At 39.0% G+C, this 15258-nt stretch overlaps 1 protein-coding gene across 1 annotated transcript in view; it reads right to left on the bottom strand.

Annotated features, from left to right (window-relative positions):
• Positions 1-15258, bottom strand: part of si:dkey-215k6.1 (transmembrane protein 132D) — a 172885-nt gene that overhangs the window by 25656 nt on the left and 131971 nt on the right. Inside the window, exon 6 of the mRNA XM_055161940.1 lies at positions 9793-9936. Within this exon, the coding sequence (XP_055017915.1) occupies positions 9793-9936 (144 nt within the window). The remainder of the gene's footprint in view (positions 1-9792; positions 9937-15258) is intronic.

Genomic DNA, 15258 nt, shown 5'->3' with positions numbered 1-15258 from the left:
TGTCAAATTCAATTACTGACAACAGCACTAAGGGATCTCCACACAATTACCATCGGACCCCCCTGGGCACGTCCCGGGATGAGGCTTCTGTCTGCGTAAGCAATATTAAGTACACGAGAAGATGAACGGCTTTGGAGCACTGAACTAAATACTAAACTGAAAATTATACCAAGCATGTTATTGAAGGAAGTTTGCCTCAATGATTTGGAACATGCAATGTAATCAGCTTTTTCATTTTTTTCCCCATCATTCATCCAGGCAGGGGCATGCTTAGAGAAGGGTTTAGAAGGAGCAGTAGGAGTGTTTGAGGACAAAAAAGGAGTTAAATTTTACTACCAAATCGTAACAAAAAATATGAAATAGAAATGAAAGACTGCATAAAGCCTTAACCTGACTTATCGACTTTTTAAGAGCGTTTAGCCATGTCATAATTGTTTCTTCTCACTATTTACACTCTCAAAGTTGTATTCAAGTGATTCAGGCACGTTTGAGCAATCCTCGTTTTCACCGCCACCTGTATATGCCCACTTCTCTGTACTTACTTATTCTTACTTTTTCTTAATCGATATAAGATTGCATAAGATTCAGCAGCGTTGCATAATCATTTTTGGTACTACTTACCTACTTATATTTTCCTGTGCCTCTGTTGGCATCTTGGTACAAATGAAAAAAAAAAAAAAGCTCTGTCGCTCACTAGACTGATATGCAGCTACTCATTGGAAGTGCATACAATGTCACCACACACTTTACATGACAAGTAAAGCACAATAAAGCACCAACATATAAGTGATTAAATACATGCTTTTCATGTTTGAATTCATTGTGTTGTTAAAATCCCTTCACTTGTGGTCAATTCTCTGATTTCCTCTTTTTTCCCTCCTTCCCATCGATCCATGTGTCATTGCACCCCACCCCCTCCTCCACCCATCCACACCCATCACCTTCTTGCGTTGTCAGAGCCGCTGCCTTCGTGAGGTCAGGCTAATGCTGCTAATTTGTGTGTATGTGTGCACTTGTCCCCTGCTCGTCCTCCTCCTCCCACTGACCTACACGTACTGCTGTGTCAACAACGCCAGCAACGCCAGGGGAAGACGCTTCACACAAATAACACAAGTGACAGCCCTTAGCAACGCGTAATACACACACATGGACAATACAACGCCAGGGGAAGAAGCTCTACACAAATAACACAAGAGACCGCCCTTGGCAACATGCAAACACACACATGGCAACGCTGGCTTGGACTGCTGCTAAAGATGCCGCATCAATTATAATCATGGGGTCTCTTATGATTCGATACTACACGATAAATGGCTCTTGAAACGATATTATCACGATATGACAATACATGCCAATATAATCAATATATTGCATTGATAAATTACAGTTTTTTCTAAGAACCAACAATATTAGCAACACTATTTCTTTGTTAAACCACTAGTAATACTCTTGGCTATATATCGATACCTCAGCCCACAATAACAATACTGTATCATCATATTTATTATCACAATATATCGATATTTCAATATGTTTGCACATCCCTAGTGTCAATGATAAATAGGATGAACCAAGTGAGAAGACCAAGCACAGGGGAATCTCCAGTACTTTCAGCTCCAACGTTTTAGCTTGTGCTCTAATGCATCCATTAGTGAGGAGGGGAATTGGACGGCGCAATTCCCTCTGCAAACATTTATCCACCATGAGTAATTAAACAGAGACTTGCTTAACAGAAAGTGATGCAACGGAGAACTGATCTCGCCGAAGAAAGCCAACAAGTTCCATATAACTTCTTCAAGTAGAATTAAAGCTGCTTGGACATAAATACAATACCAAACACGGGCAGTTTACTATACTGGCCTAAAAGTACAAGTGATGAGTTGCAGCTGTCATTAACATTTCCTCGGGATGCTAAGGGTGGCACTGCTCTGTCTGAAGCTCAGTTGCTCAAGTTAGGCTTTAAATTGAGTTTTGTTGACACATTCTGATCATAAAGAATGATAACATGCTGCCATTCCAACACTGACGTCTAATTGTCGGAGTGGTGGCATTTCCATTTTTTATCAAATGTTCCTGCACTCTGACTTTTTTTTTTCCTTGGTCGGAGTGGCGGCACTTTAGTTTTTTTTCAACATTCCGCCATTCCAACACACAAGGTAATTATTAAGTTGTGGCGACGCTCTTTTCTGGATAACATTTTCACGGATTGGCTGCACAGGAGGTGAGGTGCTTGTGGCATAAGGGAGGAGACGCTGGTTAAATCCTGGTTTAAACCTGGTTTTAGTCCTGATTTTAGTCCTGGTTTAGATCTGGTTTAGACCTGGTTAAGTCCTGGTTTAGACCTGGTTTTAGTCCTGATTTTAGTCCTGGTTTAGACCTGGTTTAGATCTGGTTTAGACCTGGTTTAGACCTGATTTTAGTCCTGGTTTAGTCCTGGTTTAGACCTGGTTTAGACCTGGTTTAGACCTGGTTTAGACCTGGTTTTAGTCCTGATTTTAGTCCTGGTTTAGACCTGGTTTAGACCTGGTTTAGACCTGGTTGTAGTCCTAGTTTAGACCTAGTTTAGACCTGGTTTAGACCTGGTTTAGTTCTGGTTTAGTCCTGGTTTAGACCTGGTTTAGTTCCTGGTTTAGTCCTGGTTTTAGTTCTGGTTTAGAGTCACAATCTGGTCTGCGTATGGGAGGAGGCGCGGCCCACGCAGCATACACAAGAAGACATGGTCCATGCAGCGTATACAAGACAAAAAAGGTGATGCTCAAAACTACGAGTAGATTGTCAGAATGGCAGCATCAAAAAGTGTTGGAATGGGGGCATGTTAGAATGGACGGTTGTCGGAATTACAAAATGTCAGGATGGGGGTTTGTTGGAGTGGCGGTATGTCGTAATAAGGGGTTGTACCCTATAAAGTACTAGCTTAACTGTAAGTACAACAGATGATCTGATATGTACAGTTAAATAAGTAAGTTTCAGAAAGCATTGCAGTCACAGGCTAGCTAGCATTAACCAACAGCTTTTCAGTTAGTCACTCTCACCTTTTTTGTTGACAATAACCGAAACAGGACCTTGAACTCTTGTATTAATCACAGTTTCCTGAAAATGTGTTGTTTGCTAATTTGTGCATTGTGTCCAGGGTGACAGACGTCACTATTTACCCAGGACTGTCCCAGTTTTGAGCCCTTTGTTCCCTTCCCCAGCAGATTTACCTAAAATCACTGATCTGCCAACAGTACAGAGGGGCATACATTGGCTTTTTTTTTAGGTAAAATAAGTTGCTTAAAAATGACCAAAACACAAAGAAAATGTGGCTATACTCCTGGCTGTACTTTCCTTAATTATGCACTTGTTTCACAATTTTATTATTACCAATCAACTCAAACCAGGGATGTTTTTTTTTTATTTAGAAAATCTGGTCACCCTAACTGTGTCACCAACTTCACTGCATGAAGAACATCCCCAGTCTGACGTCAAAGTGGTGTCAGTCCCATGCCTGGATAAAGGAAGAGGGTTGAGGTAGGAATGTTGATGGTGATATAAAACCAGAGGGTCAAATATGCTATAACTAAGACAGATGAAATGATGAGGCTAGCACAAAATAACATACAGTGGTCCCTCGTTTATCGCGGGGGTTACGTTCTAAAAATAACCCGTAATAGGCGAAATCAGTCAACTTTATATTTTAGAATTATTATATCTGTTTAAAGGCTGTAAAACACCTCACCACACACGGTACAGCACCGCACCCGTGCAGTACAACACTGCAGTACAACTTCACACCTGCGCAGTACAGCACCGCATCCACGCAGTACAACACCGCACCTGCCCGTTAACCGGAGATTATATCAAACTTTTGCGCTGCCTACGCCATGGACTGAACCAAGGCCAACCAGGTCTAACCCAGGATTAACCGAGGACTGATTCCAGGACTGAAGAGGAGGACTAAACCAGGACTGCACTAGGACTAAAACAGGAGTAAACCAGGACTAAGCCAGAATTGAAAAAGGACTCACTGTCAGGACGGGCCCGGAGGTGACCGCAGGAGAAAGGACTGACGGAGAGCTCCACACCTCATGGAGGTAAGCGCGGCAATTGCCCGATCGTGCTTTGCGGACACCCTGCTTGCTGTTATCTCTCTTAAGTCCAAAATTAGTCCTGGTTTAGACCTGGTTTAGTCCTGACCCACCCGTGTATAATTACTACCCGCCCGCAATATGCAATACGCGTTTATACGTGGTAAGAAAAAAAAAAAAAAGAAGCATGCAAAATTGCACTAAAAAAATTCCAGGAAACAACAAGACCGCGAAAGGTGAACCGCAATATAGAATATGGGACGACTGTATTTGAAAACTGCAGAAATGACAATTGTTAACACTATTACTAACATGTATTGCAATAAAGACACTGTACACAATATTTACTATCTTTGTATATTTACTATCCAAAATCTGAAAAACAGAACTATTCATTTTAAAAAGCTTTGCAGAGGTCCAAAGTTTCTTTCTTAACGTATCTTATAAGCATCAAGGTAATGCTAACAACATATAGCATGTTATCAGTGGAAGGGGAAAAACTGACTCACCCACTTTAAAGAGCTGACGTGCTTGGAATGAGTCAGAATCATTTGACATAATGTTAATTGTTTTACACTGGATGCCTTTCCTGGTGCAAGTTGATCCCTATATCCAGCTTTGAGACAGACTAAAGGAGTTTGTTAGCTAATCTATTTAAACTATGTTGTTTTCCTGTGTAGTAAAAGAAGATTTAAAGTACTTGTTAGAACTTCTGCATGTTCCCCAACACATGAAATTGGAAGGCGCCTCAACCATTAGCATCAAGTTCTTCAGGTTTGACGTATTGAAGTGAGGACAGACTCAGTCTAACAAAGACAAGAATTAGTGATAAATCTGGAGGAAAGTGCTACTGCTGAGGCTCAAGTCGGAGCGTAATAGTCTGGTACATGTGCTGCGTCGGCTCCCTGGATTCTACTTTACAGCTGTAATAGTGACTCAGTGACAGCTAGAGCTACCTGCAGTGTCTCCCATGGGTGCCATCGTCAAACAGCTGTCTATGCTCAAGAGCTGTGTGTATCCCGTGGATGTTCAGACAATATTTATTATCTTATAGGGGAATAAATTCAGTTCTGGGGACAGAAAAACTGAAATACAAATAACTTATGTTGCAGTGAAAGTTTGGCTGTAAGGTCACAGTAAGGGTTGAATTAAGGTGAAGATAAGAGTTAGACATTTTGGTCGCAGTAAATTGAGTTTAGTCAAACATCTTATAATAAGGGCTTTGGCACAGATAAGAGGAGACGCTGCCAAAAACCATAACACACCATTGCTTTTGTAGTGACTCATTAGCAACTCACTGCTGCAGTCATTGACACATTCTGTACATCACTGCCAAAAGTGAGAATACAATGTGACACATTTAAGGGATTAACACATTTTCAATGATGATGACAAAAAGAAAAGAAAATACAGTTTGATAAATAAATTAGCTATGGTTATGAAATGGCATATTAAGTCAAATATTATGGGTTTTGCATAGTCAATTTTGACTTTTTGTTAAATAATATAATAATAGTCCCCAGGAATCTTATGAGTGAAAGAACCTTTTTTTTTTGGACCTTTTCCTCTCATAAGGACCAATAATAAACATTTTTCAAGGATTGGTAGAAGGTGTAAAATGCATACAATAGCAAGGAAATAGCACTAGATTTTAAAACAGACATGAAACTTATTTTTAGTCATATTTGCAACCAAATTTTGGGCCCCAGCCCAGTGGTTGGGGGCCCTGGGTTATGTTACCCTTACTTCCAAACAAAACTGTCCCTTCTAAGCCAACTCTATTTAGTTTCACAATATTTTGGAATCAAGACCCTTACCTCTGGCTTTAGAGACTTAAACTCTACCAATATCTGCAAATGGATGTGTGTCATTCTGGACACGTCTCCATTCTGCCTGTTCATGAGAGTGAATCGCTCCTTCACTGTTCTCCTTAAAGTTTCTCTTTTTCCCACTGTTTTTTGGACTTTTTCCTTGTCGAGTGGGAGGGAGTCTAAGGACATTAGATACTCTGGGACTGTTATCTCTTTACTTATTTCCTGTGAATTTTAGTTGATCTGCTTGTCTATTATTGACCATTGACTGTTTCACTAATTGATTTTCCAACTTTCTGTTGGTGATAATCAACAATTTGTTAGCCCTGTGAGACAATTGCTGTTGTGATTTTAGGCTCTACAAAAATGTATTGAGAAGAACTTATGAAAAGGTAATGAGATGTAAAAGAAATTATTCATGAGAAAAATATATAGATTTTAGTATGTTCTCCAGATCACTCATTTCCTGGCCTCCTACCACTTTCACTCAAACATACTTTTTTCAGTGAGAACCCTTAAAAGACACAGCTCCATGTTCACATAATTGAGGTGCGGCGCTACATTTATCTGAATGAGTTCCTTCCATTCTCTGTGTTGTTATTGATCGGACTTAAACAGCAGCACTCTTGTCGCCTTGTACCAGGAAATTGGCTTCATATTGAAACTGTCACAGCGAGGGTGCATTTCATTTGGGGCCTCGAGGGCAAAAGGAACACGGCGCACCGGAATCAATCTCCAGTCTGTGGCATGTGCTTCTTTCCAAAGGCATTTCACATTCATTAATTAGTCCTCCAATCAGTGTGAATTTAGGCTCTAAAACTGTCTGGTCCAAAGGTTACTCAGTGATGTTGTGATAAACTATTTAAAAGTTAAATGCATACATGTTTACAAAAGCTAAGAGCAGTTTGGATTTTTCACTAGAACCTTATTAGCACTTCTCAGCACCACTTGCATGTAGCCAGTACTGCTACTCAACATGGATGGATGTTCACCATACGATATATTTACAGTATTGTAAGCAGTTAGCACTGCTAAAGTTAAAACAAAAAGTGTGTGTGCGCGTGTGTGTGTGCGCGTGTGTGCGTGTGAGCATATGTCTGCTTGCTACTGCAGTGGAGGACAGTCTGTGGGAGTAAGTAAGTCTTTATTTATATAGCATTTTTCACAGACATATGTCACAAAGACGCTTTACTGAGGGAGAGGTGAGAGGAGACAAGAGGAGTTCTGACCTGCCTCAGGTGGATTATGTTTATGTGAAAACACACTGAACCATGTAAATGATTGTGATGTGTAGAGTGAGCATGATTTCAGTATGAATGCACTTTGGTGTCATACATTTATCCCACTATAAATAGTTTAAACTTCTGTAAAAACAATGGATTATTACATACTGATATTAGTGAGGCTTTATTTTGTACTAAGATGTAGAGCCTTCCTAGGCACTGACTGTCCAGTCCTCCTTTTGGGGTTGGGCAGAAACAAGGTACAGAAGAACATGTGGTGACAGCAGGAGTAAAGCACTGCTTGGTTTCTTTTGACCCAGTTTTATTATAATCCATGAGCATAAATGCACAGTTTTATTACCTCTGCTAAATCTGTCAATAGTAGTCCATGAAACCTACAGCAGTACTAATTCTAAACTCCTCCACTTGGACTACATCCTGTTGTCCTAACAAAATAAAAGCTCCCTAACTTACAGAAATAGAGATAACATTATTGTGAAAGAGAGAGTGACAGAGCATTCCCACTGCACAAACAACATAGGAGACAGCATATTCAAATTAAGGTGTATTCTGCTAAACTATTTATGCAGATGATTTGCTGATTATAATAACAATAGTGGGGATGCTAAGAGTGTTGCAGACAGCTCGTTCTCGTTCGGTAGTGTGTGGTCACATAGTAGTATTGGCTGAGCTGATCTGGACAAAGGAGCAGGTAGAGTACTAAAAAAGCCCAGCTCCTGATGAGATCTCTCGGTGATAAAGAGCAAAAGTTCACCAAGTCAGGCTGAGCACTGGGAACACAAGTCTTGTCCAGAGTGTCTAATACTGCTGGGCTGACATGAACTCAAATGACAATCATTCAAAGCTCCATTAAAACTGTCTGGAAATCAAATTAGCTAATTTACATATAAGAAATCTCTCATACTGTAGTGTCGGCTATACCCAACTGCAGCACATGCTAACTTTACAAGATACACAACACACAAGGGGATGCCAATGTTTGAACTATTACTCCAAACTGAAGTCATGAAAGCATTAAAAAAAATCAATTTATCTATTTTAAGATACCAAATTTATTTTTGTGACAACTTGAAAAGAGCAATATAAAAACTGCGAGCAGAGTAAGGCTTCCACACTGTGATAAGTGTCTCATTATGCAGTGTTGCACAAAACGAATTAGAGAACAACACAAATCCTCCAGGATGCGTGATTATAATGATGATTCAGGATGTGCGCCCCGCTGTGTAAAGTGCCCTCAGTTTAGTTCCTCAAGTCTCAACACGGCACCCTCACTCCCTCAAGGGTTCCAAATAACCCCTATCAATAGTGGAGCGAAGTCTGGCATCTTAAAACATTACTACTACTACTACTACTACTACTACTACAACCACTCAAAATGATGAACAACAAACTCTACAGACACATGCTACTCTATTCTAAAGGTCCTATATTATGCAAAATTTACTCTTGTGAGCTTTAAGCCATGATATAATGTTGTTACCTCCATCACCTACAAAATGCTTTGTTCCTCCTTGTGATGTAATGAAATGGTAGTTTTCAAATTAACAACTACCTTTTACCTAGCCAGGCTGGCGCCACCTAGTGCTTCCGCTCAATTTCATTTCTCTCCAGCAACTAGGTCAGGAATCGGAGTACACATTGTATACTGCGCACTGCCCAATCAGCGAAGAGCTGAACCAACCCGAACTGCGATAGCAGACTGCATCCTCCTATGTCAAATACAAACTTTGCATTTTTTATTGCACCTTTAATTCGCAAGTTCATCTCGCAGAAACGATAATGATCATTGACAGACATGTTCACTCTCTGCTTTGTTTGCTGTTGTTACTTGGACACCACTGAATGTTTCAGCACATTACATACGTCACGACCAAATAGCGGCGATTGACTGAATAAAAAAAGTAACCGCCTACTGTCAAGCGAACGAATCCTAATGCTGGGAAGTCAGACGGTTTCCATGAAGTAAAACTGACTGATGAATCAGACTAACCTTTTACACTTTGTTTAGTATAGATACATAACATCACAAGGGGAACAGTGTTTTCTGTTTGAGAGAAAAACATATCCTAAATATGCAGGGTTTATGTTAAACACATGTGAATGAAACAAAACCAGGTCCAGGTATGTTTTTGATGAGGGAGCTCCATTATAACATAAATTAGAAAATAATGTAATATGAACTCTTTAAAGACTTATGGTCATTTTGCTGTTAGAAAACTTCAGATTTTTTTTTCTGGTGAAGGTTCTGTCACCTGCTTGTCTATGTGGATTTGTTATTGCTTCACATCAATTGTTTCATAGTATAGTAATAACCTTGGGTATCTCCATGGAAACAGGGAATTCCACCTGACCAATTTACAGGTCAGTTCTATGGAGATGACCCGGTTCGCCATAAGATTGCAAGCTTTTCAAGGTATTTATTTGAGCAGTAAATGTATGTGCAATATAAATGTGTAATGCCTTACAATGGGATATTCCAGGTAAAGCAATAACATTTTAGACCTTTTTTTGTAAAAGCTGCAGATTACACTTTTTAATAACTAGTCAAATAAGTCTTGTTTGACCTGGTATCACAATAAGGTCACTAAAGAATATCTTACACAATCTACACATTTGTTAGCTGGGCGCAAACATGTCAAGGTTTGAGTTGTATTTGAACACTACACATACCTTGACCACATCCACGTCTGTAGAGCTGCAGGTGACCAGGCCATCTACGTCCCGCACCTTTCCATCTGTTTCCACAGTAACTAGTCTGATGGGCACGAACACTTGACGCCCGGTGAGGATGGCTGTGTTCACCACCTCTGTATCCTGGGGAAAGAGTAAAAAATACATTCATTTTATTACAGTGTGTTAATGACCAGATTTGAATGGATCTGTCTTCAGGGCCTATATTATGCAAAATTGACTTGACTCGACAGTGAGCTTTAAGCCATGTTATAATGTTGTTACCTCATCAAAAACATACCTAGAGCTGTGGTTTGTTTCATTCACACATGTTTGAGTAATCCTTTATTTTTAGTCTGCTACATCTCTAAAGCTCAGAATGCTCTGTTCCATCCTTGTGATGTCATGAAGCAGTAGAGATTGTCATTTCCAGGGTTGAACTGACAATCCAAATCATTCTAGTGAAGATGTATGCATCTTAAAAACACAGTGGAGCACTTCCTGTATTACCACATGACATCACAACAGTGTGTTTTCTGTTTGAGAGAAAATGCCTAAATATGCAGGGTTTGTGTGTTAAAAATGTGTAAATGAAACAAAGCATAACTTCAGATATGTTTGTGATGAGGACACAACATCATAACAGAAAATAGTGTAATAAGTGAGCCCTTTAATTATTAATTAATAATTTCGAGATCGAGCTGACTGATGTGTTGCTTTTAAGACAGTAAAAATCTGAAAAATGCCTTGAAGTGGTTACTAAACCTGAATCATTTTAAAATAAAGCATTATGTATTATTTGTATTATAAATTAAGACTTTGTTTATACTTCATTAAGGCTATTAAAAGTGTAATGGTTGATTCTATTAAAGCATAGAATTGTAAATAGATGCCACATACAACAAAAGTTAACAAGCATTCTAAAGCGAGCTAAAGTTTTGAACTGCAAAAGGAAGGGAGACAGAAATGTCATTATAAACCTCACGATTATTATAATCAGCATGAGCAGATTTGATTAGATCCTGCCCACAAAAATAGCACAAACAATCCGCCACACGTTCAGCTCCCAGTGCTGTGTGCCAGTGTCAATCTTGATTATTTGGCGTTGAATTTCCGAAGGGGGCATTTATCTCCGCCAACACACACACAGACACACACACACATTCACTTTGATTACAGGTTGCAGTGCAGGGCCCGCCGTTCTTGTGTGGACTGTTTGGGTTTGTTTCTGTTGAAATAAAGGTAGGGTTAGCGTGCTTTTGGAAACATTATGTATCTGTATTACAGATACATCTGTATTATCACTTAGTCATGTTGAAATAGAATATGTATGGAGAGGAACACAAGGCATTGGGAGATTAACACAGGCAGTGACATGCTAATCAGTCTGGATTATAAATAGAACATTGGATAGTGTATAGCATTTGTTGAATAAAAGCCTAAGGACTCACTGCATCACACATAAGCATGGACAAACCAGATCATGTCCAATGCACTGGCGTTCCACACTGATACCTGACCTTTATTTAATGAGATCCTTCACATAGTCTCAGTCAGTGGCCATCATCAATCTAAAAAGAAACTGGGACTTTAAAGGTGCACCAAGTAACTTTCCTGCCACCACAGTTCCACATGCTTGTGTCCATAGAAATGCTATTTGCCTGGAATGTTCCACAGTATGGCATTAAGCATGTAACTCCACGGCGAAAAGCAGGTGACACCACAAGGGCAAGTTACAAGTCAAATTAGATTTGTAGTAAGAATGCAAGTTTTTCTAAGATATTACGGACTATTCCAATCAATGCCATAACATATCCATCGAAACAAGCAGGTGACACTCCCAGAAAAGTTACATACTGCATCTTCAAATATTTATGTTAATTTCAATATTTTGATGATGTTGGATGATTAACTGCTCTATTTATTATACTCAAATCATTAAGAATGAGAATTTAAAACATTATTTGTAGTTCAAAAACATCCTTCAAATTGATATTTTGCAGCGGCATCATACTGGGGGTGTTGTACATCTATCTGTATTGGCAGAATTTGCACTTACAAAAAAGTTTTAAGATTGTCTGAAAAAATAGAAAATGGATTTAAACAGCACATTTTCAGGAACCTGTGATGAAAAGTGTTCACGGTGTTTGATTTTCAGCAAAAAGGTGAGAGTGCCAAAATGAAAAACAAATTAGAGGTGGACTCAAACAATCAAATAACATTAGTGTGTGCGTGAAGTGAGTGTGTGTGTATATATATATATATATATATACATATATATATATATATATATATATATATATATATATATATATATATATGTATACACACACACACACATACAATTAATTATAAAATAATCTCAACTATTATGAGATGAGTTTAATTCTCATCATTCTAAAGTTCATTCTAATTCATTCATTCATTCTTTTTTTATGGAATGTGATTAATTATTTGCCTGAACATTGTTAAAAATATTGCCTTTATATTGGAGGCATATTATGTAACACTGGAAGCATTTTACAACACGCCTAAGGACAGTACCAATTTCCACCTCCATTTCTCAAGTACCTAAGGATTGCCTGTGTAGGTAGAGGTTGAAGGTGAGAATCCGGTGAAGCAGGAGAGGAGACAAACAGGATTATAAGCATGGAGGAGATGAAAGCCTGAGAGGCAAAACCAAGGGCATAAAAACCCAAAGACATCCCTGATATAAAGTGAACTGGGACCATGCAGCCTGAGGGATGGGAGCAGAAGGAGGGATAAAAACATGAAGAAGAGGAGACAGAGGATTTGAGATGAAGGGGGAGATAGTGTGTTTTGCCTATGTAATCTACTGTATTCTATATGTACACGCAACAATGTGTCCCACGGCAACGCTCTCCAGGAAGCCACTGATAGTATCACGTTTACATCAACAAACACCACTCTATGAAGCCCAGCCAGAGGAAAATATGAAATGATTTATTAATATGTAAGCTGTAGGCAGTGCACTGTTGGACTTGATGTGATACAACACCTGACTCGTCCCTGTAGCTCACTTACACAAAAGAAAATGTTAGCATGCATTCTGTTTGGGAAAGACTCAAGATTTCAGCACCACCTGTGACTTATATTTGATACACTCAGTTTTATACCAAAACAAAACAAGAATTTATTAATTAAATTTTATATTTTTGTTGTCATTGCCACTGTACAATCTCGTTGCAGTTTTGCCTCACAAGATCTTGTCCCATCCCAACAGCTTTGATTTAGTATTATTATTGTTTTATTTTAATGGACGTTGCTAATAACACAAATTTAAAAAGTCAATTGTATATAAGTATCCTGAAGCATTATTTAATCTCAGTATTAACTTGGACACGGTATATATGTTGTGGCTGATTGGTCTGAAGCAAGTTGTAACTTTTAATCAAATTTCTTTATTTAAAATTGAATTGGCAAGTAAAACCTGTGGTAAAATTGTAGCAGTAATTACAGAGGCTGTTTCATGTACAAGTAAACGAGAGCTGAACCTCGAGCGTACATTCACTCTGAACAGGTCCAATACAGCGGAGCAGATGTTCACCAAACATGTCTAATTAGCAAGTATTATTTAGCAAACAAGCTAACACTGCATCTGCCTAATTAATCTTTATGCAAATATCCAAGAGGGCTTACTCCAGACGGTGAACAAATGAATCAGAAGGCTCAATGCAATAAAAGTGAATGTGTAATCAAACATAAAAACACAGCGTGCCGAGGAATTTTAGAGCCAGACCCGAACCAAAGCAAAGACAAGAAAAAGAAGGAATTTCATGGTTGTCCGAGGGAATTATTAAGTAGCTCTTCAAAATGGCCTCCCACTGTTTTGCAAAGCTGCTCAGTACTGCACAATGATAAGAGCAGTGTGTGTCATGTGTATGTTTAAATTAATGCATTTAATAGAATATCATAGGCTCGACGTGTGTGTGGAGAATGCAACTCTCTGGGCAAAAATGTCCAGGAAGATTGTTGATGAAACTCTGTCATGTGTGAGGGAAAGGAAGTAGAGCAAGACCAGCTGTCACAAAAAGAAAAAAATAAATAAAAATTGTGGATTTGACTCATTGAAAGAGGTGCAGCTCTTTGCTCTTCAGAACAAACTCAATTCCAGCTGTGACTCACAATTACAGCAGTAAGCACTTTCTGGTCTGTCCCTTTTTGTAAGCATTTCTAAGCAGTTTATAAGCAGTGTTTAGTCACTCTCTGGCAAATGACAGTAGTTCTCAACCATAAAAGTAGGGTTTATTATAATAATGATTCTATAATAGTATAATCTTCATTGTTGTATAGCCTGTCTCACTAAAGAAAAAGCTGAATAATGGAATTAAATTATCTCACATCAGCTTGGAATCTAAGTACAGCCTTGTATATGGACTGAAGTCTTGAAGGTCTTACATTAAACAAAATGTTGCATTGCTGTTATCTCATCAAAAATACAGCTGCAGTTGTTTTTTTGTTTCAATCATACATATTTGCGTAACACTTTATTATTACTCTGTCTACATCTCCAAAGCTCAAAATATTCTGTTCCACCTTGAGATATCATGAAGTGGTAGTTTTCAAGTTAACTTTTACTTTTAGTTCAGTAGACATGGGCAATTCCAGGGCTGAAATCATCCAAATGATTCTAGTGAAGGTGTATGGAGTTTAAAAACACAGAAGAGCTATTCCTGTATTACAACATGATATCACCAGGTGGAACAGAGCCTTTTCAGTTTGAGTGAAGAACTCAACCTATACTATACTCTTCTATATCTTCTATACTATGTGCTGATCTTGCAACAACAATGATGCCAAAGTAACCATGGAGAGGAATCAGGGATGGACTGGGACCAAAAAACAGCCCTGGATGTGTGTGTGTGTGTGAGTGCGCGTGTGTGTGGTGGCCTCCGACTCATGGGCGGACTGGCATTCTGAGAGTCCGCCCCTGAGTCCGAGGCCACCACACCGGCCCAAATGCAGTCCGAGGTGGAACAGCCCACCAGCCATTTCCCTGTAGTATAGATTACCTGTCCGAGCCTGAAGAGGATTCACCAGCCATGTCTTGATTTTGAAAATTCTAACTCAATTTTGACACCACAAATAATTAATGGTCACATTTTTATCCATCGCTTTTCCACCTTCAAGGCATTCAAAAAGCTTTACAATAAGGAACCACTCATCCATTCACACATTTATACGACGGTGCATGCAGACATTGGGGGTGAGGGGCGTTACGTGTCTTGCCCAAGGGCTCAATGAGCTATTGCCTACCCCAAGACAATATCATGTTTTCAGTAATAACAGTAACTCTAGTTTTGTTAAATCTGTTTCAAATCAGTTCACAGCAGGTCAGTGGATTAAGTGAACTGTGCTTTAGTAAGTTACTGTGGCATAATTTGAAAAAGACTCTACAGATTAAAGGTACAATGCCCTGGTAATGAGCTTTCTCTGCTTCACACT

Source organism: Boleophthalmus pectinirostris, unplaced genomic scaffold (assembly GCF_026225935.1).
Source record: "Boleophthalmus pectinirostris isolate CB_2022bp ecotype Guang Dong unplaced genomic scaffold, ASM2622593v1 HiC_scaffold_4, whole genome shotgun sequence".
NCBI lineage: Eukaryota > Metazoa > Chordata > Actinopteri > Gobiiformes > Gobiidae > Boleophthalmus > Boleophthalmus pectinirostris.
The sequence above is the reverse complement of the archived record's forward strand: the minus strand, read 5'-3'. Positions and strand labels throughout refer to the sequence as shown.